General features: G+C 34.0%; 3 protein-coding genes across 4 annotated transcripts; 2 read left to right on the forward strand and 1 right to left on the reverse strand.

The window, feature by feature from the left end:
* Positions 1 to 2,142: 2,142 nt before the first annotated feature.
* LOC145603698 (putative ion channel POLLUX-like 2) lies at positions 2,143 to 17,168 on the forward strand. Of its 2 annotated transcripts, none has more exons than XM_081659656.1 (24): positions 2,143 to 2,387; positions 3,907 to 3,980; positions 5,463 to 5,578; positions 6,649 to 6,938; positions 7,493 to 7,564; positions 7,713 to 7,788; positions 7,932 to 8,030; positions 8,157 to 8,311; positions 8,401 to 8,505; positions 10,161 to 10,247; positions 12,279 to 12,363; positions 12,483 to 12,630; positions 13,293 to 13,369; positions 13,483 to 13,563; positions 13,928 to 14,122; positions 14,223 to 14,336; positions 14,978 to 15,064; positions 15,162 to 15,288; positions 15,358 to 15,434; positions 15,646 to 15,693; positions 15,771 to 15,840; positions 15,948 to 16,021; positions 16,428 to 16,538; positions 16,615 to 17,168. In XM_081659656.1, the coding sequence occupies exons 1-24, from the start codon at positions 2,248 to 2,250 to the stop codon at positions 16,732 to 16,734; spliced, it is 2,628 nt and encodes an 875-aa protein (XP_081515782.1). In that variant the 5' UTR covers positions 2,143 to 2,247; the 3' UTR covers positions 16,735 to 17,168. The 2 variants fall into 2 exon arrangements, with proteins under 2 accessions (XP_081515782.1, XP_081515783.1); XM_081659657.1 differs by having other exon boundaries at positions 5,520 to 5,578.
* Positions 17,169 to 17,948: 780 nt separating this feature from the next.
* On the forward strand, positions 17,949 to 21,543 carry LOC145603700 (GDSL esterase/lipase At1g09390-like). The gene is made up of 5 exons (XM_081659658.1): positions 17,949 to 18,494; positions 20,231 to 20,416; positions 20,554 to 20,714; positions 20,780 to 21,050; positions 21,151 to 21,543. Exons 1-5 carry the CDS (start codon positions 18,257 to 18,259, stop codon positions 21,381 to 21,383), a joined length of 1,089 nt encoding a protein of 362 aa, XP_081515784.1. The 5' UTR covers positions 17,949 to 18,256; the 3' UTR covers positions 21,384 to 21,543.
* A 214-nt stretch (positions 21,544 to 21,757) lies between these two features.
* Positions 21,758 to 23,767, reverse strand: LOC145606252 (increased DNA methylation 1-like). The gene has a single exon (XM_081662284.1). The coding sequence runs from the start codon at positions 23,765 to 23,767 to the stop codon at positions 21,758 to 21,760; it is 2,010 nt and encodes a 669-aa protein (XP_081518410.1).
* Positions 23,768 to 25,027: the final 1,260 nt, after the last annotated feature.

Below are 25,027 nucleotides of genomic sequence, written 5' to 3' on the forward strand. Positions count from 1 at the left end.
TTATAGTAGTAGGTGGTGGAATTGTTAAGATTTTTCCAAGTCACATTTCCACTATTGTTATCTTCATATTGCTTTGGTGGATTGGTGGTACAGTAGCAAGTTAGCCACACTAACCCGTTCTTAGCCAAAGACAAGGTTGCATTACCACAATTTTGGAATACCTGAAACTTGTCCTGGTTGCATTATTGCATCAAAACTTTACTTGTATTAATGAAAGAGAATATGTATGGAGCAATATTTTCTATCACTTAAATTTGAAAAATATCTTAACACGAATAGATTTTCCCCTTATAATCTGTGGATTATATAGATTGTTCCGTCCATGCGTCCACCAAACAAAGCTTGCCTTGTCATGAGGATCAAACTCCACTAAAAGTATTTTGGGGTGTAGATTTCCTCCTATTCTCTCCCATCATCAAAGGGCCTAGCCCGATAGCTCGAGGCGAGTTGACCTATGAGAGGTTCCGGCCTGATATAGCCCTTCCCCTTAGTTTCTTACCTTAAACTAAATAAATATAGATTGTTCCTTTCAGGTGCCCCTCAAAGATCGATTATTACATATAATTTCCTTCTTAACTTGCCTTTTAAATTATAATTCAACTTGTATATTTATGATAAAGCATACATTACTTACTCATACATACACTATTGTACTTTTAATCTCAATCACAAACTAAACTATGCTTGTATAGTTGTATACTTGTATATAGTGACTAGTGAGGGAGGAAGTGTGTGCAGCTTTAATTCATAGTGTACTAGTGTGATTGTATGACGCATAAAATATTGCATGGTAGGAACATGTGATTCTCATGTAGTGATGTAGACATGTTGGCAGATGATTATTTTCATTGAAAAGTAAATTAAGCTTTATAAAGTAAATTGATAAAACCAGTTAAGGAATTGAACCCTTAAAATTACAAGTGGGCGACTTTCATAAAGTTATAAAATCAACTCACATACTCATATTATCGGAATAGTCTTTAACATAAATAATGGGCACGGGGCAAAACAAGGCCCGAGTAAGTCCACATATGTATGCATATGCACATTTACACATACACTATGTACTCATGTTGCTATATATGTAAATTTCTTAAGTGCTTAATTTCAAACCAAAGTAATGTATGTAATCAAGTTACATATACTATGCCTCAAAAAAAAAAAAAAAAGTTACATATACTAAATTTTACATCAAATCCATAATTTGTGGTAAATTATGAGACAAATCATCATTTATGTTGTGTAAAGTCACAACGATCATATATAAAGATATGACTTGAATACGTGGTATATTATTTCCTTGACAGGCTTATACAAAAAATTATAATGATTGCAAAGAATTAAATTTAAAACATGTTGAACCAAAAAAAAAAAAAAATTTGTCTTATAGCCAAATTACCGATCTTATTCAAGAAGATCAATTTTTAAAGAACTTTATACCGAACTAAGGGCCAGTTCACTTCAGCTTAATTTCAGTTCAGCTCCAATCAGCTCAGTTCAATTCAACTCCAATCAGTTTAGTTCATTTCAGTTCAATTCAACTCCTAATTTCCTTCTCTCATAAAATATTCATTTTAGCTATATTCAGTTCAGTTTAGCTCCAATCAGTTCAATTCAATCCGCTTAGTTCAGTAAATGCAAACATGCCTTAAATTGATTCCTTTTGCTTTTCAATATTCAACCCATTTTTTTAACACCCCTGCTTACCATATACTCGGTAACAAATAGAGCAAATCTTCCAAAAATAGAAACAACGTTACATCATCCTTGACACATAACGAATTCATATAACACATTACACATGTTAAAGGCTTATACCTTTTCGCGATTATGGTCCTATATTTCCACTTCTTTACCACAACCACATGGGTCCATGCCCACAAAGGCCATCACCAAAAACAACTCATCAAGGCTAAGTCGTACAAACTTTACACTATAATTGCACACACTTACAAAAAAATAATATTTCATGGACCACACCATTATTTAACATTTTTCTGATTTATAGTACTTGTTTTTTGGACATGTACAACTTTATTTAATGTATGATCTTCTTCTCTTCTTCTATATAATAGACGTTGACATGAATGGAATCTCAACATATTACTCCTTTTTATTTCTGATCAAACTCCAAATATTTCATTGTCACTTTTCCTAAAAAAAAAATCAAACATTGGATATTCTCTCTCAGTTAATTGCCTTGGTTGAATTTTCTACACTTCACCTTATCTCTTCCTACTGAGAAAAATGGGGCATCCTACGACGTCGTTTCTGCCGGTTCCGGCTATTTTTCCGGCGAAGAATCGATTATCTTCTCGCCGGATTACCGTTGATTCTCGGTGGAGCTCCGGTTCGTTTCGCCGGCGAATTTTGCGCGCCTCTTTTAGGTTAATCTTACTCTTTTTGTTGTAATTAATGTTGAATTTGTTGTGATTTAATTGTTTGTGAATTTAAACTTTTGAAGTTTGTTGTATGTACATTATAGAAATGTTTATTAATGTGGTTTGAGGTGGTTGTTTTATTGGATTTTTTTTTGGTGTATGTGGTTTTTGGATTATTAATGTGATTTGAGATTATTTTTATTGGAAAATTTTGGAGTATATAGATTTTGGATTGTTGTATATGCTTTGAGATAGTATTTTTTATTGGAAAATTTGGTTTTGGATTATTTACGTGCTTTGAGATTGTATTTTTGTTGGAAAATTTTGGAGTATTTGAAGTTTGGAGTATTAATGTAGTTTGAGATTGTAGTTTTATTGGAAAATTTTGGAGTATTTGAATTTTGGATTGTTTTTAGCTTTGAGATTGTGGATTTGAGGTAATGTTGGTATCGATGAAGCTTCTTTAGTCTTTTTGTAGTTGTAGTTGTGGAGTTTTGCTATCCAGTTTTGATTATTGAAGGCTAATTCGTGATGACCGGATATATTTAAAAAAAAATTGAAGATGAGAAAGCTTATTATGGATTGGATATTTAGTTTTAAGTGAGAAAATTACGATAGTTGTACGTATTTATAGAATAATCAAGAAGAGCTAATTAGTAAGAATTAAGTAAGACTGTGATTAGAAAAGGAGGAAAGGTTTTGGAACTTGAAAGGACTTGGAATTCTTCATTTAGATATGTGAGCAGAAAGAATGATGAAATGTATGTGTGCCAATTACACATTCAGTGACGGAGATTAATCTCACGAAGGGTTCCAAAAGCATGTCTCTTAACGGAGGTAATTGAAAATTGAAACTGCGATGTCTAGCGGAATGAATGAGTGAATAGTTATTTATTTATCTATTTATTTCCTTAATGATTAAATCCATGTTCTGAATTTAAGAAGCAAAAGGATTTCACATTCCTTTGGCATTGCCGAAGGACCAAGCTCATCTACTCCATCTCTTCTACAAAAAAATGTGATTAGAAAGTAGCAAAAACTTTGCCTTAAAGTTTTGATGAATGTAAAACTGACTAAAAGGGGAGGGAGGCACTTTGTTTGATTCCTTTGACAAATATTAAGAAACTAGGCGAGTGTTAAAAAAGGTGGTTTGAGTAGAGAGTGTAAAAAAGTGGGCTAGTGCAAGAAAAAAGAGGATAAAGTAAGAGAGAGTGAGTGGAAATGTGTAAATATTTATGATACTCGTATTGATCATGCATGCTGGAGTAAGTATCAGTATAGCACAGTTGCAATGACAAAAGAATTTAACTGTCTGTTTGAGTGCATTTGGGTTCAGATGATACATGTAGTATTGCTCCTGCTGTCTTTTATAAAAGGCTAAACAGGCAAAAAAAAAAAAAAAAAAAAAGGTTGTGGATATGAAAAATATCAAGAACCTCATACAGGACTCTACCCTGTCTCTTATGTCCTTGAATTCTTGCCCTAGTTTGTGGTTTCAAAAACTAATTTTGATGATACTCTGCAGGTGTACACTTTGTATTCCGGATATTTGGTTGGAAGATTCATCTTTAATGTCAAATAACAAAATGAATCAAAGAGGTGAGTTGTAATTGTAAGTTGATTTAGTTACTAGATTTCTTTTATATAACATCTGATTTATAGCATCCAAATTAGTATTCCATAATTTATACCATTCCATGATATTGATATTGATATGGCTAGCAACTTTACTTGTTGTTAGTGAGGTAAAGCCTTATTTATTAGTTTATTTTTTGTTTACATTCTTAATTACTGCTATAGAATTATAGGATATCTTCATAATTTGGGGAAGTAAACATGAGTAGAAGACTAAGAGTCCTTACTGGGAAAATAGGATTGTGCTAATCATGTTGTATACCACAGAAGTCAAATTCAAGCTGGCCTCTGCCACATGACACCAAAAAGTGGCACTGTATAGATCACGAATATAAGAATCTTTCAACATCTATATATATATATATATAAATTTTTAAAGTATTAATAATTTTGAATGTGTTTGATTAGGCAAAATCAAGAATTCAAGAGTAATACCAACAAAGGAAAAAAGAAATAAGTTTATACACTAGATACTCAAATCAGATTGATTCATTGATTACTTTTGCTTTTTTTTTTTTTTTTTTTTTTTTTTAATTATATATATGTATGTATGTATGTATGTATATATATATATATATATATATATATATATATATATATATATATATATATATATATATATATATATATATATATTATCTCCCTCCTATCTTTTTGTTCTATCCTATTTTACATTGTGGTCAAACTTAATGAATTGGCTGTATTTTTCAATTTTTTCTTTCACAATATCAACTAATAATAAATTTTACTAATAAGGTACATTTGTACAACAACAACAGCAACAACAACAACAAAGTGTTAGTCTCAAAATGATTTGGGTTGACTAACATGAATTGTTATAAGGAACATACGATAAAACAAAAGGTTTTAACGGAGAACCAAAATAAAATTCATGAAAGTTTTAAGAAGAGGTAAAAACGTGTGAGTAAAAAAACATAAAGTTTAAGAAAACTTTAGCAAAGGAAATTAATATAGTTTATAAAACCCAAATTGGGTGATAAAATAATAAAAGTAAATACGAAGATAAAAGAAGTGTCTCTGATGTTTTTACTTCCAAAGGTTCTTGTGATACAAAGACAAAGAATAATTGCTTGTAGATATCTTTGTAGAGTTGAGTTGTCTTTCCTCTGCAACATTCATTGTTTTAGTTTTGGAAATGCTAGTGTAGAGTGACAAAGCTCATGCTGGTAAAGTAAGCAATGAGGTGCAGACATAACTTATTGTAAGTTTTAGGTGATAACCTGCAGAACTAGGGAACTGATATGGTCTGTGAGAAATTAATGATCCATATTTGATACATGTCTGAATGCTGTCACCTTGCACCCAATTTTCTTTTTTTCATTTATTTTTACTGCTAGCTATTTAAAAATTATGAGTTTCAGACTTTCATGGTTGCCTAATATTTGGTAAGGAGACCTTATATTTTATTATGATCAATTTTTGTAGGGAAGCGGATTACATATGCTACAAGAAAAGATACCGAGGAATTAGTTTCTTGTTCAGATTTCATGGACGAAGAGGAAGGTACATGCTCGAGATTAGAACTTAAAGGTGGTCTGAAGGTAAGAATTATTGAATTTGCCCTGGGAATTTCATGTCAAAAGATGCAGACATCTGAATGAACGTCATTCTCTTTTCAAGATTAGAAGCTCATTTGAATATATGTCTAAATTTGTGTAATTTACTGACTTCTTTTACCCAATTTGGTAACTTATCGCCTTTTCTTTATAGTGAGACATGTTTTGATGGTGATTGAAATGACTTTTTGCGTACCTAATGGGTATTTGTAATTAAAGGAATGCTGGTAAAATATCCTTGGATTAGACCTAATTTGGTTGAGTGTTCATGGGGCTTAAGTTTCACATTTATTAGCAAGCCCTCTCGGCTATGAATGAAGCACTTCCCAAGAGGGGGTGGTGGTGGGACTGGTGGAGAGGATCTTCAGCGGGGGCTGGGGATAGGCCCGCCTTAAAAATGGAACCTGGTATCACATTGCATATAATTTTATGTTGTGTGAGGTCAAGGCTACACCTTGTGTTGGGTTAAGGGCTTAGTTGTTCCCAATTTCTATACTTGTTGTCCAGGGCTTTGCTTGGCATTATGCATTTTTTTTGGTTGATAAATTATGTTTTTAAGAGCAGTATAATGTGACTATAAGTCTATAATAATCTACGACTTAGACTTAGCGTAGCTAACTTGATTATGAGGAAGGTTATACTGGACATCTGGGTTCTCTGAAAGCTGTAAAAACTTGGGGATATTATGATGTATCTCTCGAATATGTTAGTTGCCTTAAAGAATCTTCTTAATATGTTTTGACCAGAAGAGAAGAGATACATTATAAGCACATGGTTCAAAAAGGTTAATATTGTCAACGTATATATTAGAAACTTTTTGAGTCATAGAATTGTTCTGTTTGTTTTCCTTGCTTGGATTTTTTTTAAAAAAAAAAATAAATTTATTGATAGATTTTTACAAGCAGGGAAAAAAACTAGACGCATTTGCAACTTCTAGTCCCCTGCATTTCTTCTGCATGTTTTTATGAGTTCAATATTCTTCTTTTTACGAAAACTTTATATGTAGGTTTTGTTTTATTTAGTTTGATAGTTTTTGTTATTCTAATTATGTGCAGGGTCACCTGGCTATGATTATTCACTCCTTATCAATATCATCCTTTGTCTTCCTTAGATGGAGTCATTTGAATTTGGCCAGCATGTTGCTGAAATCGCTCAAGTGCTTGCATGGCTTTTCAATGCAAGCTTTTGGGTCTACAAATCTACTGTTTGCTTCCCTGTCTAGTTCACAAAACAAGCCTACACCTCTCAACTTGGATGTCTCTTTACCTTCAATTGGGGATCTCCAGTGGAGCTTTGCACGAATGATATATCTATTCAACATGCAAGTAGAAAGAAATGTAGCAACGTAAGTGAAACCAGCCAACTAATTGAATCTTTTAAAATGTGTTTTTCTGCTATTTTCTGTTCACAAAAGCTTCTCTCTTGCTTTGAATTGAATCAAAATACCAATCATCCTTCATTGATATTTATAAAGGCCTGTTAATTATTTTTCCTCCTGTTCATTTTCATTGGCTTCTAACTTTTTTTGTTAACCGTTTTGTTCTGATCTTTATGCTTCTTGTATCATAGTACACGAGTGTCTTAACTAGGTTTGTATGAAAATGGTTGAATTGTGATCTTAGTTCTGGTCACGGTGATTTCTACTCAAGGAATTCTAAGGCATGTGTCTCAAGGAGAATAAAGACAATGTATTGAAAGTCTTAAGCCATTAACAGATGTGCATAATTTCAATGTGACCTTGATCTTCTTTTGGAACTCTTACATGACTCTTTTGTTCCGAACAGAGGAAGCAAATGGCTTACCAATTTCTGTTCTTTAGTTATATTGGTTGATTTTGTGTAAGTATCCTTTTGTATATATATTGCCATGGCTCAGACTGCTGGAGTGGACAAAATGCAGGTTTTTATTGGTACTAATTGTGGCGTGCTTCTCGTTCGTTGTCATTGGTGGTTTCCTCTTCTTTAGGTTCAGGTATGATGTGATATCCTTTTTACTTATGATACCTTTGATTAGGTTGTGAATGTAGGTGTGCTACACTGGCTGTCTGTCAGCTGTTTGAACTGTAAAGGACATATCTGCTGTTCTATTGAGTTGATTTTTTCCTTGTTTGATAATATAGGGGTCAAACACAGTCTTTGGAGGATTGCTTCTGGGAGGCCTGGTCTTGTCTTTGTTCCTCATCAACCCATTTAAGAGTGTGAAAATGATGCCCTTGTGAACTTTCTGGCTCTGTTTCTTCTGATATTCATGTGATCCTGCTTGTCTTATCTAGATCAATGAGCATTTGATAATTATTGCAATTGATGCATCTAATGTAATTTTTCATGAAAAACTGCAGTTGAGAACACGTTTTGAACGAGTTGTTGGCTTTATACTTGCTATTTGGGGCATATTATTCTACTCCCGCTTGTTGAGCACGATGACAGAGCAGCTCAGAGTAAGTTTAGAAAGCACAATTCCTGATAGTGATAATGTTATTCTATGCAATTGACTATTGAATCTAATACCTTTTTAAGTTTTTGACTATAAACACTATTGCATCATTCATCTACTGTGTCACCAGAATAACATGCAAAAGATCAGGGAGGGTGCACAAATGCAAGTTTTGGAGACTGATCATATTATCATTTGTGGAGTGAATAGTCATCTGAACTTCATACTTAAGCAGATAAATAAGTATCATGAGTTTTCCATCCGCCTAGGCACTGCTCATGATAGGTACAGAAATTTTTGGTTTACTTGTGTGAATCGTTGATGTACATTAATTCTTCCTGCTGGCAACATTTTGTTTAAAATTTTATTTTCAGGAGGCAGAGAATTCTCCTTCTTTCTGATCTTCCAAGGAAGCATATGGAAAGGATTGCTGAAAATATAGCTAAAGATCTTACCCATATTGATATTCTTACAAAAAGGTATAATTCTGAATATACTAGCCACAGTTTGTATCATAGAAGTGAACTCGTATTTCAATCTTATGAAACTCAGTCCTCAGGTTCACCTCCCCTCTTTTAAAAACCACCCATACTATCACAACCTTTTATCTCAGTGTGGATATATGGAAGGCTGTTTTCCCTTTTCTTTTATGGATCTTTTTTTTTTCTCTTTTTTTTTTTTTTTTTGGGGGGGGGGGGGGGGGGGGTGGGGGTGGGGGGGGTGGGGTGGGGTGGTTATTAATTCAGACTGGTCTTATGTGCAAGAGCTCTCCTGTTTACAATATATAAAAACCAGTTAACCACCCATACTTTGTCACAACCTTTCATCTTAGTGTGGATACTGTCTATGGCAGGCTGTTTTCCCTTTTCTTTTAAGGATTTTTATTTATTTATTTATTTTTATTTTTTTTTGTTTTTTGGGGTGGGGGTGGGTTATTAATTCAGACTTCAGAGAGATGCTAGGTGCGTGAACATGGGTAAAGTTTGGAAATTCACCTTGTAGTGTGTCAGTGATTCTATCCCTTCCATGGTATGAGATTATGTGTGGTATTCAGTAAGTCATGACAGAATTGATTATAGAGAGGGAGAGTGATATCAGCAATCTGGGAGTGATATTTAAAAGAATATTCATACTGCTAATTTTAATTTATCTTTTTCTTTTTTTTATTTATTATTTTTTTTAGGGTTGTATTAGAGATTTCATTGAATTAACTCAATTCTGCCTCTGGTTCTCTAAACTTTACTATTTTCAGTTTATTTCCTTTTTTTATTTTTATTTTTTTTTTATCTTCATCTACTTCAACCACCAGTGTAGGACTCTGGCTTTCTTAGTGCTGTCAAGCACTCAAGCCTAATTATTATTGTGGTGACTCTTATGTTTTGTTTAAAATCAAACATTCAAACACATGAATATTGCCTATATTTTTCAAACACCCTATCCAATCCTGGATGTATATGTTTGTGCTTGAACGCCTTGAAGTCACACCTAGTGTGCTTCCTTAGAGAAGTCGATTGATTTGTGCTATTTTAAGTGGAACCCATATCTTTTCTACTTGAAAGCTGACAAGAATGGTTTGAAGCCAAACATAACACCTTGACACATAAAAAAAAAAAAAAAAATGACTGTTCTTAACTGAACTTGCTGGCATAGTTTTGAACACAACATTTATATCTAGCTCTAGTTTGATGGATTCAACTGCAAGCAGTTTGTCTTTCTGAAAAGGAAAGAGCCAATAAGCAAGGAAAGGTAATGGTCTTGATGACTTACATTCAGTGGTCAAATAGGTATCCATGCCTTTCAGTTTTATTCCAAAGCTACAACTATGAGTTGGATATCCATATTGCTGGCCTTTTGCAGTTAAAAATTGATTCAATAAAGATGAAAATGAGACTGACTGACTTAAAAAAGTAAAGTAAGGAGCATCAAGCATTTGATCAGAATATTGTCCTATGTTTTCTTTCTAGGTTAAGAGCTCTCTCTTTCAGCTGTAGAAATACTTTTGCTTAAATTACACCCCAGCTAAAGCTAATTAATATAATTTCTTTCAGCTGGTCAATATCTGCACTATGGTTTAAAGAATACTTAATTGGGTGAATATCTTTGGGAATTTACCTTGGCTCTTGTATTGATACAGCTGCAGCCTCAACTTGACGAAATCTTTTGAAAGAGCTGCAGCAAATAAGGCCCGTGCTGTAATTATTTTGCCTACAAAAGGAGATAGGTAAGACACCTCTTTATTCATCATGTTATTTACTTTTTCAAGACTTGCAAGCATCATGCAAACTTTCCTAGTTTGCTAATTGTGCAAAATTTGAAACTAAAACTGTCCTTGAGGTGATGCGAGTGTGCTTGGGTTGTTCCTTCAAGTATTCGATACTTTACCAGTGGCCGGAAATTCCATTTGAGGTTTATAAAGTGGCTATAAGCTCTGTGCAGGACACATCTAAAATAATAGCTATAGTGTTAATATACTTCAGCAAGGTAACCTATTGTCTTACATTTGTGTTGATTTCCCTTGTAGTTGTAACTTTTAACATTTTACCACCCTACCATGGAACACTGAGGGAGGAGAACTCTTGAAGAGTCTTTTAGATACTTCAATTCTTTCCCTAAGCTCATATGGAAGTAAAAGGCATTAGAGATGCGAATGCCCTAACCACTAATAACATTTTCAAATTTCAAATTTTTACAATTTATATAACTTCCTGGACGATTGGTCATTGGTGAGACACCCTTGTTTTTCCAGTTAGGTTGTATATTGTGCCGAAAGAATAAATCACACTGAACAAGAGAAAGGAAAGTTAGAAGAATAAGATTAGATTAGATGAAGATGTGATATCAAAGGAAAAATGAAGTAGAAATCCATGGATTTCTCTTTATCTCGGTTAGGGATCTACCTTTATATTCCCTATACCATTAACAAAGAGATAGGTTAAGTATCCCAATAACAAATGAAAGGTAGCATTTATCTCGTGATATCATAACATTACTCGCCAAAAAGGAAATGTACTACATATGAGGATATTGTTGGGAAGGTTCAATTTTATTTTAGCAATGAAGTAATCCTAATTTCCTATCATGATGGTATGCAGCTTACGCTCAAATTTTGCATTCATAGGATTAGTCTCTACCTCCTTCTCATAAAATGCAGAAAAAAGGTGGAATGAATTACTGTAAGATAAAATAGATGAGGAAACCTGATCATAAAAGAAAATTCATATCATCTCTATTAACGGCCAAGCTACACGATCTTGGCTTCTGAGGTCCCCCCTTATATTAAGTGTTTATTTGTTCTAGATAGCATTTATAAACTTCTATAATGGAAGATCAATGTACTACATGGCTTTCACATGAATGTTTGTTCTTTTCTTTTACATTTTTAAAGAAACTTACAGACATCATGTGTTCATGTTTGACACTGGAGCTTTCTTTGATTTTTTTTTTAAATTAAAAACTTTGAACAAATTCATGCACTCACTTGCATTTAAGTTTTTAGATTTTATTCTATACACAAAAAAAAAGGAGCATTATTTAGTAAGGAAATTGTTGGTCAAAATTTGACTTATAAAGCTGGTGATACAATTTTTATTTTATTTTTTTTATTTAAATTAAAAACTTCTAACAAATTCATGCACTCACTTGTATTTAAGTTTTTAGATTTTATTCTACACACAAAAAAGGAGCATTGTTTAGTAAGGAAATTGTTGGTCAAAATTTGACTTATAAGTTATAAAGCTGGTGATACAAATATATTTTAGGATCATCAGTTTATAAACCATAATTGAAATACTATTATTGTTTAATCTTTACCTGGAATTTGATTGGTTTCTAAGATCCTGGTTTTTTGCCTTTGCTAGTTGGTCATCGGCATTTTGTTTAGTTTGTAAAGTTATTGGAATCTTTTGCTTGTTACAACTTTTTGTAAAATATAATCACATGGCTTATTATTTCTTGTAAAATGTCAACTACTGAACTCATCTTCTTCCTGTGTCAGCATGGTGAAACCTTACATGTGATTTGATATAAGTAGTTTTTACTTTTTATTTATTTGATATGAAAAAGTGAGCTTAATGCCTATGATCCAATGTATGGCCTGGATAACTTATCTGTTATATTTATATTTTACCAAACGTCTGTTGATAACTTGATACCATGATTCTCCGAATAACAGTATAGTCTCACAGCTTATGATTTAAGACTTCCTCAAGATTAAAATTAAAAATTGTGTTTGATAGTTTTCTCCATTAACCAGGTATGAAGTTGATACAGATGCATTTCTGTCTGTGCTGGCATTACAACCACTGGCAGAAATCTCAACTGTACCTACCATTGTCGAGGTCTATCTTATCAAACTAAGTCCAAGTCTTTAAATTTTGATTACTACATGTTTATGTGGAATTGTCTGAATTTAGAGCATGGTTTAAGCTTGTATTCATATTCAATCTTTCTAATGCAGGTTTCTAATCCCAGTACATGTGAGTTGCTGAAGTCAATATCAGGACTCAAAGTCGCACCAGTAGAAAATGTGTCTTCCAAATTGTTTGTTCAGTGCTCCCGACAGAAAGGGCTTCTTGAGATATATCGACACTTGCTGAATTACAAAAGTATTGTATATGTTTATTAAGTTGTGACACTTTTTGATGCTGTCTTGTGGATTAACAGTAATTATGATGTTGTCTTGTAGATTAACAGTGCATATTATTGTGTATTCTTCATTGGAAGTCGAGTGGCTTTAGTTGCTTTAAGTTAAAATTTTGTGTGTACAGTTATAAATAACTTATAATGCATCTTGCTTTCTGATTGGTGTTAGAGACTTTTTTAGCTAGTACCCTCTTTGTATTGACCTAGTGAGGTGATGTTTTTATAAACCCTTTCCATGTCATGTACATAGAGATGTTTCCTTGATCCCTTGTAAGTAGCTAACCAACAATGCTGTGCACTACTAGCTATTTACCCATTTTCCTTGCTTTGATTTGCCTAGCAAGGAGTGGTTGCTGCAACCAGATCTTACTCTTGTATCGTCCAAACCTAGATGCTACTGTCATTGATGGCTTAGCCTGGCTTAGCCATTGAGCTAGTTTCCGTCAGCTCAGATGTCTATCCAAATTTAAAAATTGAATTGTTGGCTGTTGCTTGTTTAGATCCTTAATATTTGTTAACTCTTCTTTAACTCTCATACTGTGATTGTATTAAATCAATACCCAGATGTTTATAGTGTTCTCTCACTTTAGTTACTAACCTTTTTTTTATTTGTCTCCCATTGCAGAAAATGTATTTAATCTTTGTGATTTCCCACACCTTGCTGGAATGAAGTATTGGCAAGTTAGACGTGGACTACAAGAGGTAAACATCTGTCAGATGAAACTTTAAGTTAAATGACTATTTGCTAGTTACTGGCCTACAGGTTTTGTGATTGATGATTATTGGCTAATTTTTTTATCTACTGTCTCTTCCAGGTGATTGTTTGTGGTCTTTACCGAAGTGGGGAATTAATCTTTCATCCAAATGATGAGGAGGTCTTGAATGAAACTGACAAAGTATGTTATTTGAAGACTTTTATGCTATTTATTAGATCCATGATATATTGACTTAACAGAAATCTAAAGTTTTCCTTTTATATCCAATGCTCTATGTGCTATCAAACATTTTTTGCTATTTGAGCTGCATAAAACTTTAAGGAAATGTATAAAATGGATGTTGAAAAAAGAAGAAGAAATGGCTATGAAATGAAAATCAGAATACTAATAAACACATGAGTATGAAACCCTACTTGTGGCCCTTGTATCTAGAGGAAGAGCCACTGTTCTCAGTTTTTATCATAAATCATTAAAGTTGAAATGGTCACTTTGCTTCTAGCTGTCGACTTTCATTGTTTGTGACATTCCTACTTGTATTATTTAGGTTTTATTCATTGCTCCTCTTTATGGGACAAGAAAGCCGCAAATTTCCTGCTCAAGTGTTATAGAGGCAGTAAATAAGGAGATTCACAACTTTGAGTACCTGGGAATTAAAGTTGACTCTGTCAAAGATGTGTCAACAATTGAGAAAGTGCGTCGTGAAAATACACAAAAGCGTCCTTTCAAACGACGATCTAAGGTATGCTGTAATATAAACATAATTATATATTTCATATAACAATATATTGGAAAAGGAACTAGAAGAAGACTCACTGCTGCGTTTTAATGCCTTTGTACAGGCATCAGACTACACTGTAGGGCCAAAAGAAAGCTTACTGTTGATAGGTTGGCGCCCAAATATTGCGGAAATGATTAAAGAATATGACAATTATCTTGGACCTGGAAGTTCACTGGTATGCTAAAGTTCTCAAATCAGATATTCACATTGAATACATCTGCTGTGATGGTACTCATAATGCGGGTAAAAAAAAACTCAAAAATGTTCCTGAAAGTGGCTGTATTTTCTTGTCCTTTACCAAAGTTATATAGGTGGAAACAAATATCTTTAATTCCAAGATAAATTCTGTCCTTTCTGTAGCACCTTTGCCCAAATATATTTTACTATTGTGTCTTGTCCCCTTAATGTCATTCTTTAACAAATGTGCAAGGTTGACAATTATCTAGAGACAGAGGGAGTTCATGTGTTTTGAATTGTGATTTTTAGACTTCTGTTTTGATCAGATTTTTTAATGTTATATAGATGCACCAAAAGACTCGGTTTTGTGGTTCAGTATTGTGTTTGTGTTGGCGTATGAAAGAGAAAAAAGTCATAACCATCAATGCAAGCAGTGATGGTGGCTTAAAAATGTAAATTTACTTAGTTAAAGTCTCAGAGTTTGCTTGAAGCTGTTCATCTGCTCACATATAAGCTGCATAGTAGATGACAGGTCCATAAACATGAATTTAGTTGATGGTGGAAACTAAGTATGTATTTTGTTCTGATGAGAACGAGCTTTGTACCTGATATTTTCTCAATTTATCTTCTCGAATTCAGGAAATATTGTCTGATGTACCATTAGAAGAGAGGAAAAGCAGACTTGTTGGTCTAGGGAAACTCGAACACATACAAGTATCCCATATGGTAAACCTTTGAGCCTCAATAGCATAGTCAACTAGCAGTAAATACTACCTGTGTTTGTTTTCTTACCAACTTGTACACTGTACTACTTTCTTTACAGGTTGGAAACCCTATGGATTATGATACCTTAAAGGAAGCAGTATTAAGAACCCAAACTTCTACAAAAAACGATGAAGAGATCCCATTCTCAATCGTTGTAATCTCCGATAAAGAGTTAATACTCGGAGGTGAGAATCGTATGTCACTAGTGATTGAGTAGGTCTGCTTTGTGTTTGTGTTTATCGTTTTTGTTTCAGATCCATCCAGGGCTGACAAGCACTCTGTATTTGCTCTTCTCTTGGCTGAAAATGTTTGCAGTAATCTTGGAGTAAAGGTGAGATAGCTTTATTTCTCTCAAGACCCTTTTCATCTTATCTTATCATAATGTGTTGTCTTGACATTAAAAAAAATCTTTCTTACTAGTCTTTCTCTGGTCTGATTTCGAGTCCTTCAACTTCGAAGGCTTCAATTTGCACTCACCCTTGTACTTGCTTGCCTAATGAAGTTAATATTCATGTTTGAAAAATTATCTATAATGCTTACAGGCGCAAAATCTTGTTGCTGAAATAGTTGACTCAAAACTTGGCAAACAAGTAAGTCTTCACGTAGCAGAACGTAGTTATCTAACATGAGTCTGTAGTTACAAACTTATCTGTTCAAGCATCTTCAGGTAACAAAAATAAAGCCATCACTGACTTATATTGCCGCTGAGGAACTCATGAGTCTCGTTACTGCTCACGGTTTGCTACTTGTTATCATTAAATGCTTTTGTGCTGTATTTGGTGTGTTTGATTCATTTACTAAAAGCCTTCAATATTAATTCAAGAGGAAATTGTTCTGTGCTCAGTTGCAGAGAATAGTGAACTCAATGGAGTATGGAAAGACATTTTGGATGCCGATGGTGATGAAATATATGTTAAGGTACACGCAGGCACGCAGCTAGTCCTGAGAATGCTATTCCTATGTTTCTGTTAATCCCTCCATTACTGCTTTACCGAATGTATTGTTGTGTTTAATACCCGGGCATTGAGTCTAGGGATGCATGTTACTTGAGGATTTTGTGTTAAATGCTGCTATCATGTTTAGGAATGCATGTTATAAGTGGATTTAAACTTCAGGAAAACAATCTAAGGGTTATGAAATTTTTGGTGAGAACTAGTCGTTGTAGAACCTTCACTTTGCGATGGCCACTGCCTTTGTTTTTAGCTCATTCTCCTAGACTTACCATAGTTATCTAGTACTCTGAATCCTTTAAAATAGTCCATATCCTAAGTCAAGTTGATTTATCTGACTCAGGCTCCAACTTTCATTCTTGTGAACTTTGCAGGATATTGCCTTGTACATGAAAGAGGGGGAAACTCCATCTTTCAATGAGCTGTCTGAAAGAGCATGTTTGAGGCGCGAAGTTGCCATTGGTTACGTGAAAAAAGATAAAACGGTATTTCAACATCTGAATTACAGTACTAGATAATCTTTGCTAAATGAATTCTTAATCATAAATCATTTTACTGCAGGTTATAAATCCAAACCCCAAAACACAACCTCTCAACCTCGATATGACTGACTCACTGATTGTAATCTCCGAGTTTGAAGGAGAACAACCTATAGTTGAGGATTCTCCCCTTATTATTTAACCACTGGCCCATTCATTTCTTTTATCTGCTGTACAGCCATGACTCATGAGCATCAGGTGCTACAAATCTAGCTGAAATTTTTGGAATTGCTAGATTGCCATGATCTTGTTTTAGTGCAAATCTCTTGGAGTAGTTGTTACACTAAGGTACATCATGTAAAGTCCCCATTACAAAGCTGGAAGACAAATTCTCCCACCCTGCCATCGCGGTTCTGATGATTGATAAATCCAAGCTCTTGGAGAATGTACAAGACACCGGCTAGAGATATTGTGAACAAGAGCTGCCTTCATTGTAATGTGATGGACATTATTTTCAAAATGTATTAATAATTGGCCATGGGTTTAAGCCAAAGGCCAAAATTGATCAGTGGATAGTTGATCCAAGAAAACTTTTGAATTACTGCTGTATAAATCAAGGATATCAACCATTAAGCACTAAGCATTGATTAGAACTCATTTAGTTTACAAAGTATACAAAATTAGCACTAAACAAACATGTTAAACGACTTAAACCGGTATCTGTAGGGGGCAATTACAGAGTACATCTTAAGATAATCCTGAAAATGATAGGGGAGGCTGGAGTGCTGGACCTTTAGATTACAGCAAATAGTCCCAAATTAATTCTTCCATTATAAACAGTCTTAATTCCTAAATTAGCCCACATGAACTTAAACACTGTTGCGTCATATTGTGCAAAGTCTGTTATTATTGCCATTAATGGTGTTAGAAATGTCGGTACACTATATTATTTCACTAATGAGTAATTCACTAATGAGTAATTATTATTATTATTATTATTGTTATTATTATTATTATTATTATTATTATTATTATTATTATTATTATTATTTATTAAGATGGTATTACTCGTATTTTAGAATTAATTTACCATTTTTTTATTTAACTTCCTCCGTTTTTTAATATTTGCAACAATAATTTAGACTATCAGGTTACATACTCTATAGTCTTATTATATTGCGATTTTTAAGTAAAAAAAATACAAAATGATGTATCTTTAAAATACAAAATAATGTATATGTTCTTAATATCAATTTTTAAATTAATTTTTTGAAATGTGTTATATTATATATTTTAAATTGTTTTAATAATTAAAGAACGGATGAAGTATATTATTGTTAAACAAGTCCTATAGTACAACAGGTACCTCTGTAATCCAGTTTATTACTACATCATCCTTCCTTGTTAAGTTCCTAGCTTTTCTCTCTATTTATTAACATAATTTAATCTTCCCTTTCCTCTGCAACATCCCCATTCCAAGTTTCAGTAAAATCATCCCAATTTCCAAAATCTGTATCCTAAAATTGCCGACGTTTTTGTAGGACCCACTCACAATCATAAAATTACTAGCTTTATCACCATTAACGACATAACAAGCTATGTCATTACCCATCATTTTATCACTCTTATAAAAGCCAGAGTATCTCTTCAACTTTTCCCTCTTTAAATTTAGGAAATCAAACAACCTTTTAAATTATAAAGGGTACTTGCTATTTTTAGTAAAGATGAAGTGTGTTTTACTGTCATTAATGGTAGCATTTATAGTAATGGGGTGTCATTTTGGTAATGCAATTGGTGGGTGTTTAAGACCTCCGGTGATCTTTAGCTTTGGGGATTCTAACTCCGACACGGGTGGACTCGTTGCCGGGCTCGGTTATTCAGTGAGCTCTCCTTATGGCCGCACCTATTTTGGTCGATCCACTGGCCGCCTCTCCGATGGCCGGCTCATCCTCGATTTTCTTTGTAAGTTGGCCTTTTTTCTGTTATTTACTCCATTCTTCCTTAAATAATCTACCTTCTCCCGAATTGTATGTTGTTTAAAAGTTCTTGTCATAACTTGAAAAGTTTGAAAGTAATCCACGAATTAATGTTTAGTTTTGTTTTGTATGATCCGATTTTTAAGTGTTAACAAACTTTTTCGGTGTGGGTACGTAAACCCAAAAATTTTATGTCCCCCTTCAGAATATAGTACTAGTATGTTTTATGTTATTGGTAAAGTATTGAAATTAATATTTTAAGGATGAGATTAACCATTTTTGACACATAGTCACATAATAATTTAAATTATCTTAGTGACTAATAGCTTCACGTTTGTACATATTGTACGTGGTTAGCCGGTTAGGTGCGCCTTAATTGCCTCACAAGCTAGTTCTTTGACTCGTACGTAGTTTACTATCTTTAATTTGTGAGTATTGTGACGTATATGGAGTACTTGTAGACTTGTCGAATAATTACGAGAATGTCACAACCCTATATTATATTTTCATTTGTATAATAAGTGATTATTTTTTAGGTTATACATGATGGACTAAAACCGTAGCCCAAATAACAATTACGAAGTAGCTATTTAGAACGAGAAACTCCTACGAGTAGTTTTTTTTTAAGACAAGTAACGAGAAACTCCTAGTTGATCCTGATATTAGAGCATAAAAAGTTCCATACAACAATAAAGAGTAATTGGTTACGAAGTACCAGCGTATATTCCAAACTACTCCGTACTCCAATGGTCCAATCTATGCCCAATCAAGGGGAGTAACAATTTTGGCATTCATTTTATCTAGGTAGATTTGGCATTTATGCAAGTTGCTCAAAATTTGAATGTTCAAAGAAGTTGCGCCCTTTCCCAGTAATTGATGTCCCTGGACCCCCAGTCCCCATCTGTCTTTTATAAAATCCGACCGTTACCTAAGATCTGAACTTGGACATCTCATGTTCTACTGCTTTAACCTGTTATTTGTGGTTTTGAACATGGTAGATCCAAAGTTATTAATTTTCTGGCCCTCAAATTGTACCAAAGATCTGAATAATGCAGGTAATATTATGTCATTATGTGTATCTCACTCTATAATAAATAAGGGTAGCTTGTATTTTGTCCATTTATAAGAGGTTTTGTAGCATTTAGAGACTTGTGGTCGTGGAAACAATTTAACAATGACCTGTTTTAGACCAATTTGAAAAAACCCGGAATAAGGTTTCTCGATCATGTTACTTGCAACGTAACTAAACACATTCGTTTCATTTCCCAAAATAACTCCCCGAGTCCCTGTGAGTCTGTGACCCCCTTTGAACTCTTTTATGCTCACAAAGAGTTAAATCCCCTGGAAAGTTTACAAACCAGTATATTTTGGAGACACAAAATTCTGAAATTAAGGACATAGCTTGGCAGATGCCATAATATCATAATTAGGAGTTTTGGATTAAGACAATATACTTTTTGGGTGCGAATGACTAAGGACAAGATGTGATGGCAGCTTCCCATGTTTTTAATCTGTTGTTACTCTGATATTTTTGCTGAAGGTGGATCTACTGCCATTCAGAAATAATCAATTGTTTGTCCCTTAGATTTGCTATACAATGTATGTCGGTTCATACGTTTTATGAATAAAAAAGAGGTGCCAAAACTTATTTGGCCTGTGAACATCAGTTTTAAAAAGTATCAGTATTAAGTTAATTCCTAACCATATGGCTGATTTATGCAGGCCAAAGTCTGAATACAAAATTTTTGAGGCCATACCTGGATCCAATGGGGTCGAGTTTCCAAAATGGGGCAAATTTTGCAGTGGTAGGGTCCAAAACACTCCCGGAGTTTAAGCCATTTGCCCTGAACGTTCAGATTATGCAATTTCTTCACTTCAGAAGCCGATCCCTTGAACTTGCTGCTTCAGGTAGTTAACTGCAGCTGTCTAAATCATTTAGCGTACTATTGACAACTCCGTATTATGCAATGAAACAATAAGTCACTTTCTGTTCTGTAAGCAATAACGCTTAAGTAACATAACGTGTTCATGTAACGACATAACAGGAGTGAAAAGATACGTGAACGAAGAAGGATTCCGTAATGCACTCTACATGATAGATATTGGACAAAATGACCTTGCTGACTTATTCTCCAAAAATCTTACATATGCAAAAGTTGTTAAGAGAATTCCTCTGGTTATCGAGGAAATCAGGAAAGCTGTGAAGGTGAATCTAATTTCCATCTAATCAAGGATGATTTAGTCTTCCTACATTCTTTCATTCTTTTCATTACTTTATTGTTTAAAGGTGGAAGAAAATTTTGGATTCAGAACACTGGGCCGCTAGGTTGTTTACCTCAAAAACTCTGGTTAGTTCAACACAAGGCAAGTGATCTTGATGCCTCCGGATGCATCTCAAGTTACAACTCCGCTGCAAAACTGTTTAATGCAGCACTCTTTCATTTGTGCCAACAAATGAAATCTGAGTTAGTAGGTGCTACGATTGTCCATGTTGACATATACTCCATCAAATACGACTTAATAAGCCAGGGCATGAAATACGGTAAGTTATACAAGAAGCCAGGGTAGTGGTGGATATATAATTTGATGCTGATGTGAATGTCACGTTGTAATTAACAAGTGATTAATGTGTGATTATACAGGATTCAAAAGTCCATTAATGGCTTGTTGCGGAGCTGGGGGGCCTCCATATAATTATAACATACAGATGACTTGTGGCAATTATGGTTCTCAGGCTTGTAGCAATGGATCTCAGTTCGTAAGTTGGGATGGAATTCATTATACAGAAGCAGCTAACGCGATCATAGCCAAAAGATTACTTTCTATGGAGTATTCAACTCCTAGGGTGCCATTCGATTTCTTTTGTCAGAAATGAGTAAAATTATCATGGAATTGGCACATGTTTTGCTGGGTAAGTTTATCAAAAAAGAATTTTTGAACTTTATACTATGATTTAAGAAGCAATATGAAATGTATCTTAATGAAAGACTCGTTTTAAAATTGGAATGAGCAAATAAAATCTCAGACTTCTACCTTCCAAATTCTAAATCTAATAACAGCTAGTCCAGAGGCGAAATGCATAACAAGTCTCCCCTCAAAAAATAAAGAAATAAACAATGAACAAACCAAAAACACAAACAATTTTTGTGCTAGCCATATATACAACTATCAGTCATCTCTGAACAAATTAACAATTTAACTAAGTAGCTAGCTAATTCGAACTGTCGGGCATGGATTGTTATTCATGTTCTAGCTGTAAATGTAATGACTCATGGCATCAGAAAAAGGTTCCAAACAATCTATCTGCTGCACCAGTTGTTTCTCCAGCATAACTGTTCCATTAAATTGTGTCAACTGGTACATTTTTGTGTACGTAGCCAAGTTTTCCTCGTTCACATCACTGAAACCTAATCTGTTTATCCACATATGTTTAGCGTGATCTGCTGCTGGAAGCACTAATTTCTTCACCTTCAACGAACATAACAGCTCCTCAATACGCGAGTATAAAGCTAGAAAGTACCCTTTTCCTTGACACTTCTTTCTTGTGGCCACAATCGGAAGCTCAGCTATTTCATCACCAAGTATTCTAAGAAGCCCAACTGAAACCACAGTTGATTTATTAGTTAAAAACACACAGTACATTCCTCCAAAATCCTGGCCAGAAATATTTCTGCCATGGACCATCAAAGTAATAAGATCACGTCCATTTGGTGTAGTTATAGGACTAAAACAATCTCGAATTAGATAAATTGCCTTAGACAGCAAAGGCTGAAGTTCAGGAGGGCAAGATTTCCCACTCAGTAAACGCCATTGTACTTCATCATCAGCACCCTCATGAGATTGTTTCTTCACAACTTTCCTATTAATTTTGCTTGTCTCGGAGGATGAAATCACTTGTGAGCCTCTGGCAACACATTCCCTCAGAGCAACAGAAATTCTGTCACACTCATGACAGCAGAACCACTTGTCCTTCGGAATTTCTTTCAGATCACAACGCCCATCCCCTCTCAAGCAACCAACATGATATTCCTTTTCACATTGGTCACAGATTATAACAGTTCTGTCATCAAATATGTTGACACTATAATCATGTTTCGAGCATAGAGCACAGTTACTGCTATAATCGATTTCACATTTCTTAACAGTTCGTCGTTGCAGTTTGATGACAGATGGCTTCTTAGGCTTACTCCTAGGATCAACATAATCAACTTCAGAATTATCAGCTCGTATCAGTCTGCTGTCATCATTGTTCTTCAAATTGGTTTGATCTAGTCCCTCAGCTAGGGAAATCGCCAAGTCATGGAGTGTAATCCCATTGGCATCATAAATATGTTGATATGGCTTTTTTCGAATAGCCATCCCTGCATGAGCTTCAAACTGAGAAGGGCTAATTACACTGCTGCAATGACTGCAGAAAATACCATTACCCTGCTTGTATCCCTCAAGCATTATCAGTCCTTTAACACGGTAAGACAAATAAGCGCCATCTGCTAGTCCAAAAGGCATGAATAGCACTTTGTGCAAACTGTCATTCCTCTTTCCACCACCTCCCTCCCTTTTGCTCTCTGATCCTGTAACGCGTGAGGTAGTATCTTGATTTGCTCTCTTCCTTACCCGTTCTGTAGGCAATGCCTCCCTTTTCCTCTTTGATCCTGTAATGCATGAGGTAGTATCTTGATTCACGCTCTTCCCTACACATTCTGTAGGCAATGCACCTCGTTCAATATCCCTTTGCTCATCAACATCATGTGTATCAGCTATGCTCAGATTAGTCGAAGATACACCACCATGAGTCCCATTCAGGAAAACTCGAGCTTCAGAGGGCGATGTATTACTCCTGCATTCCTCCGAATTCTTACTAATCTTAAATCTAATCTTTAATCTCCCTTTAAGGCTAGCATGTTCAGAAACTTCTCTAGTAATCTGAGAAGTACAAACTCCACCTTCTGTGCATGAATTTGCTGAACTTTCTGAAGTCAATTCACCAGAATTAACTTTAATATGACCACCACTTAAATCATTAGAATTACTTCTGTTATTATTTTCCATGCTATTTGATGCACTTTCATTATGTACACCAATTAAGTCTGAAACTCCTGAACATATGTCATCAATATGATCATTTGAAGGTTCTCTTGCAATTTTTTCTTCAGGTGACACACTTAATTTGCTCTTCAACTCTGTATTTCTAGTAGATTTTCGATTTTCGACATGTTCATAAGCTGGCAAGGCTATCACATAAAGTCTCTCTTCTCCCATATCAACTAATAATGTACCTGTTCGAGTACAGCAATTATAAGTGTTACAATTTACAAGTTACAACTGCTCAAAAAAAAGTTTATGAATAATGACAAAAATTAACAAACAATTTGATAACGACCCATTATAAACAAAGCCACAACACATGTAAGTATGTAACCCGTGTTACAAGTATAAATTTTGACAATACGACATAAACCCTAAAAATTAAACCTTGACACAAAACCCTAAAGTTTAGACCTTTAAATGAAAAATCGACTCTAAAGTACAAATCTTTCTAAACAAGTTAAGAAATTTCAACAAATTTCCCCACAATTCCACTTCAATAAAGTAATTCATAAATTCAACAATCAAGAATAACAACAACAATTGGGCTAAAAAAGATCAAAGAACACTACAAAATTATGAACAGTAAAGTAAAAAATAAAAAAAAGTAAAATTGATTGAAGTACGTATTAAATTGACTGTTACCTTATTCTTTGACGATTAAAAAAGAATTGGTTTTTTCTTGATAAAAAAAATCCCCTTTATTCAAACTCCATTGAATTTTGGTGGACCCTTTAAATTTCTCTCTCTTCTAATCTTCTTGTATGCTAAGTCGGTGATGAATTTATTTTATGGTAAATTTAATTTTTATTTTGGTCTTTTGGAAAAAGCGTTGACAGTTAATTATAATTATTGATACCAAATTAAATATCGACGTCATTAATTATATATAAAGGCCCATGAAAAAGAAAAGATATGGATGTATTATATCTTTGTTAATATTTCAGTGTGGTTGAATTTGATATGGACTAGGATAATAATAATTGAATGAAAGAGCTCTATACCTATTTGTTACGATTTATGTGTACCTTTGTTATACGCTATCTTCTAACGAACCCACCCCTGTCCACTTATTTTAATAATGTACTCGTGTTAATATAGAATTTGTTATATACATTCAGGTGTACAGTACATCCGTACGTTGCATTCGGGTGTATATAACAACTTCTCGTGTTAACGTATTAGATACAACTCTGTATTTTTTATATTAAAAAAATTGGTGAGATGTTAATTTGATTTCTTAGATTTTAAATAATTAAATATAAATAGATGCAATATTTGAAGAGTAGATAGAGTTTTTGGAATTGGATATGAATAGATGCAATGTATGAGACATATTTTAAAAAGGTTTATTCGAAGAGTAGATAGAGTGTTTAGAATTGGATGAGACTTTGATTTTGTTTCAATGATGTTGATGATATTTTGAGAAGTAAT

This window comes from Chenopodium album, chromosome 22, assembly GCF_948465745.1.
Source record: "Chenopodium album chromosome 22, dcCheAlbu1.1, whole genome shotgun sequence".
In the NCBI taxonomy this organism is placed as follows: Eukaryota; Viridiplantae; Streptophyta; class Magnoliopsida; order Caryophyllales; family Amaranthaceae; genus Chenopodium; species Chenopodium album.

Excerpts from the sequence above, each read along its gene's own strand:
- LOC145603698 (XM_081659656.1), top strand. The coding sequence starts at position 2,248 with ATGGGGCATCCTACGACGTCGTTTCTGCCGGTTCCGGCTATTTTTCCG. Across the intron at positions 6,939-7,492 it reads GTAGAAAGAAATGTAGCAAC|GTTTTTATTGGTACTAATTG; the intron begins GTAAGTGAAACC and ends GACAAAATGCAG. Across the intron at positions 15,841-15,947 it reads GAGTCTCGTTACTGCTCACG|TTGCAGAGAATAGTGAACTC; the intron begins GTTTGCTACTTG and ends TTCTGTGCTCAG.
- LOC145606252 (XM_081662284.1), bottom strand. The coding sequence starts at position 23,767 with ATGGGAGAAGAGAGACTTTATGTGATAGCCTTGCCAGCTTATGAACAT.
- LOC145603700 (XM_081659658.1), top strand. The coding sequence starts at position 18,257 with ATGAAGTGTGTTTTACTGTCATTAATGGTAGCATTTATAGTAATGGGG. Across the intron at positions 18,495-20,230 it reads GCTCATCCTCGATTTTCTTT|GCCAAAGTCTGAATACAAAA; the intron begins GTAAGTTGGCCT and ends TGATTTATGCAG. Across the intron at positions 20,715-20,779 it reads AAATCAGGAAAGCTGTGAAG|ACTTTATTGTTTAAAGGTGG; the intron begins GTGAATCTAATT and ends ATTCTTTTCATT.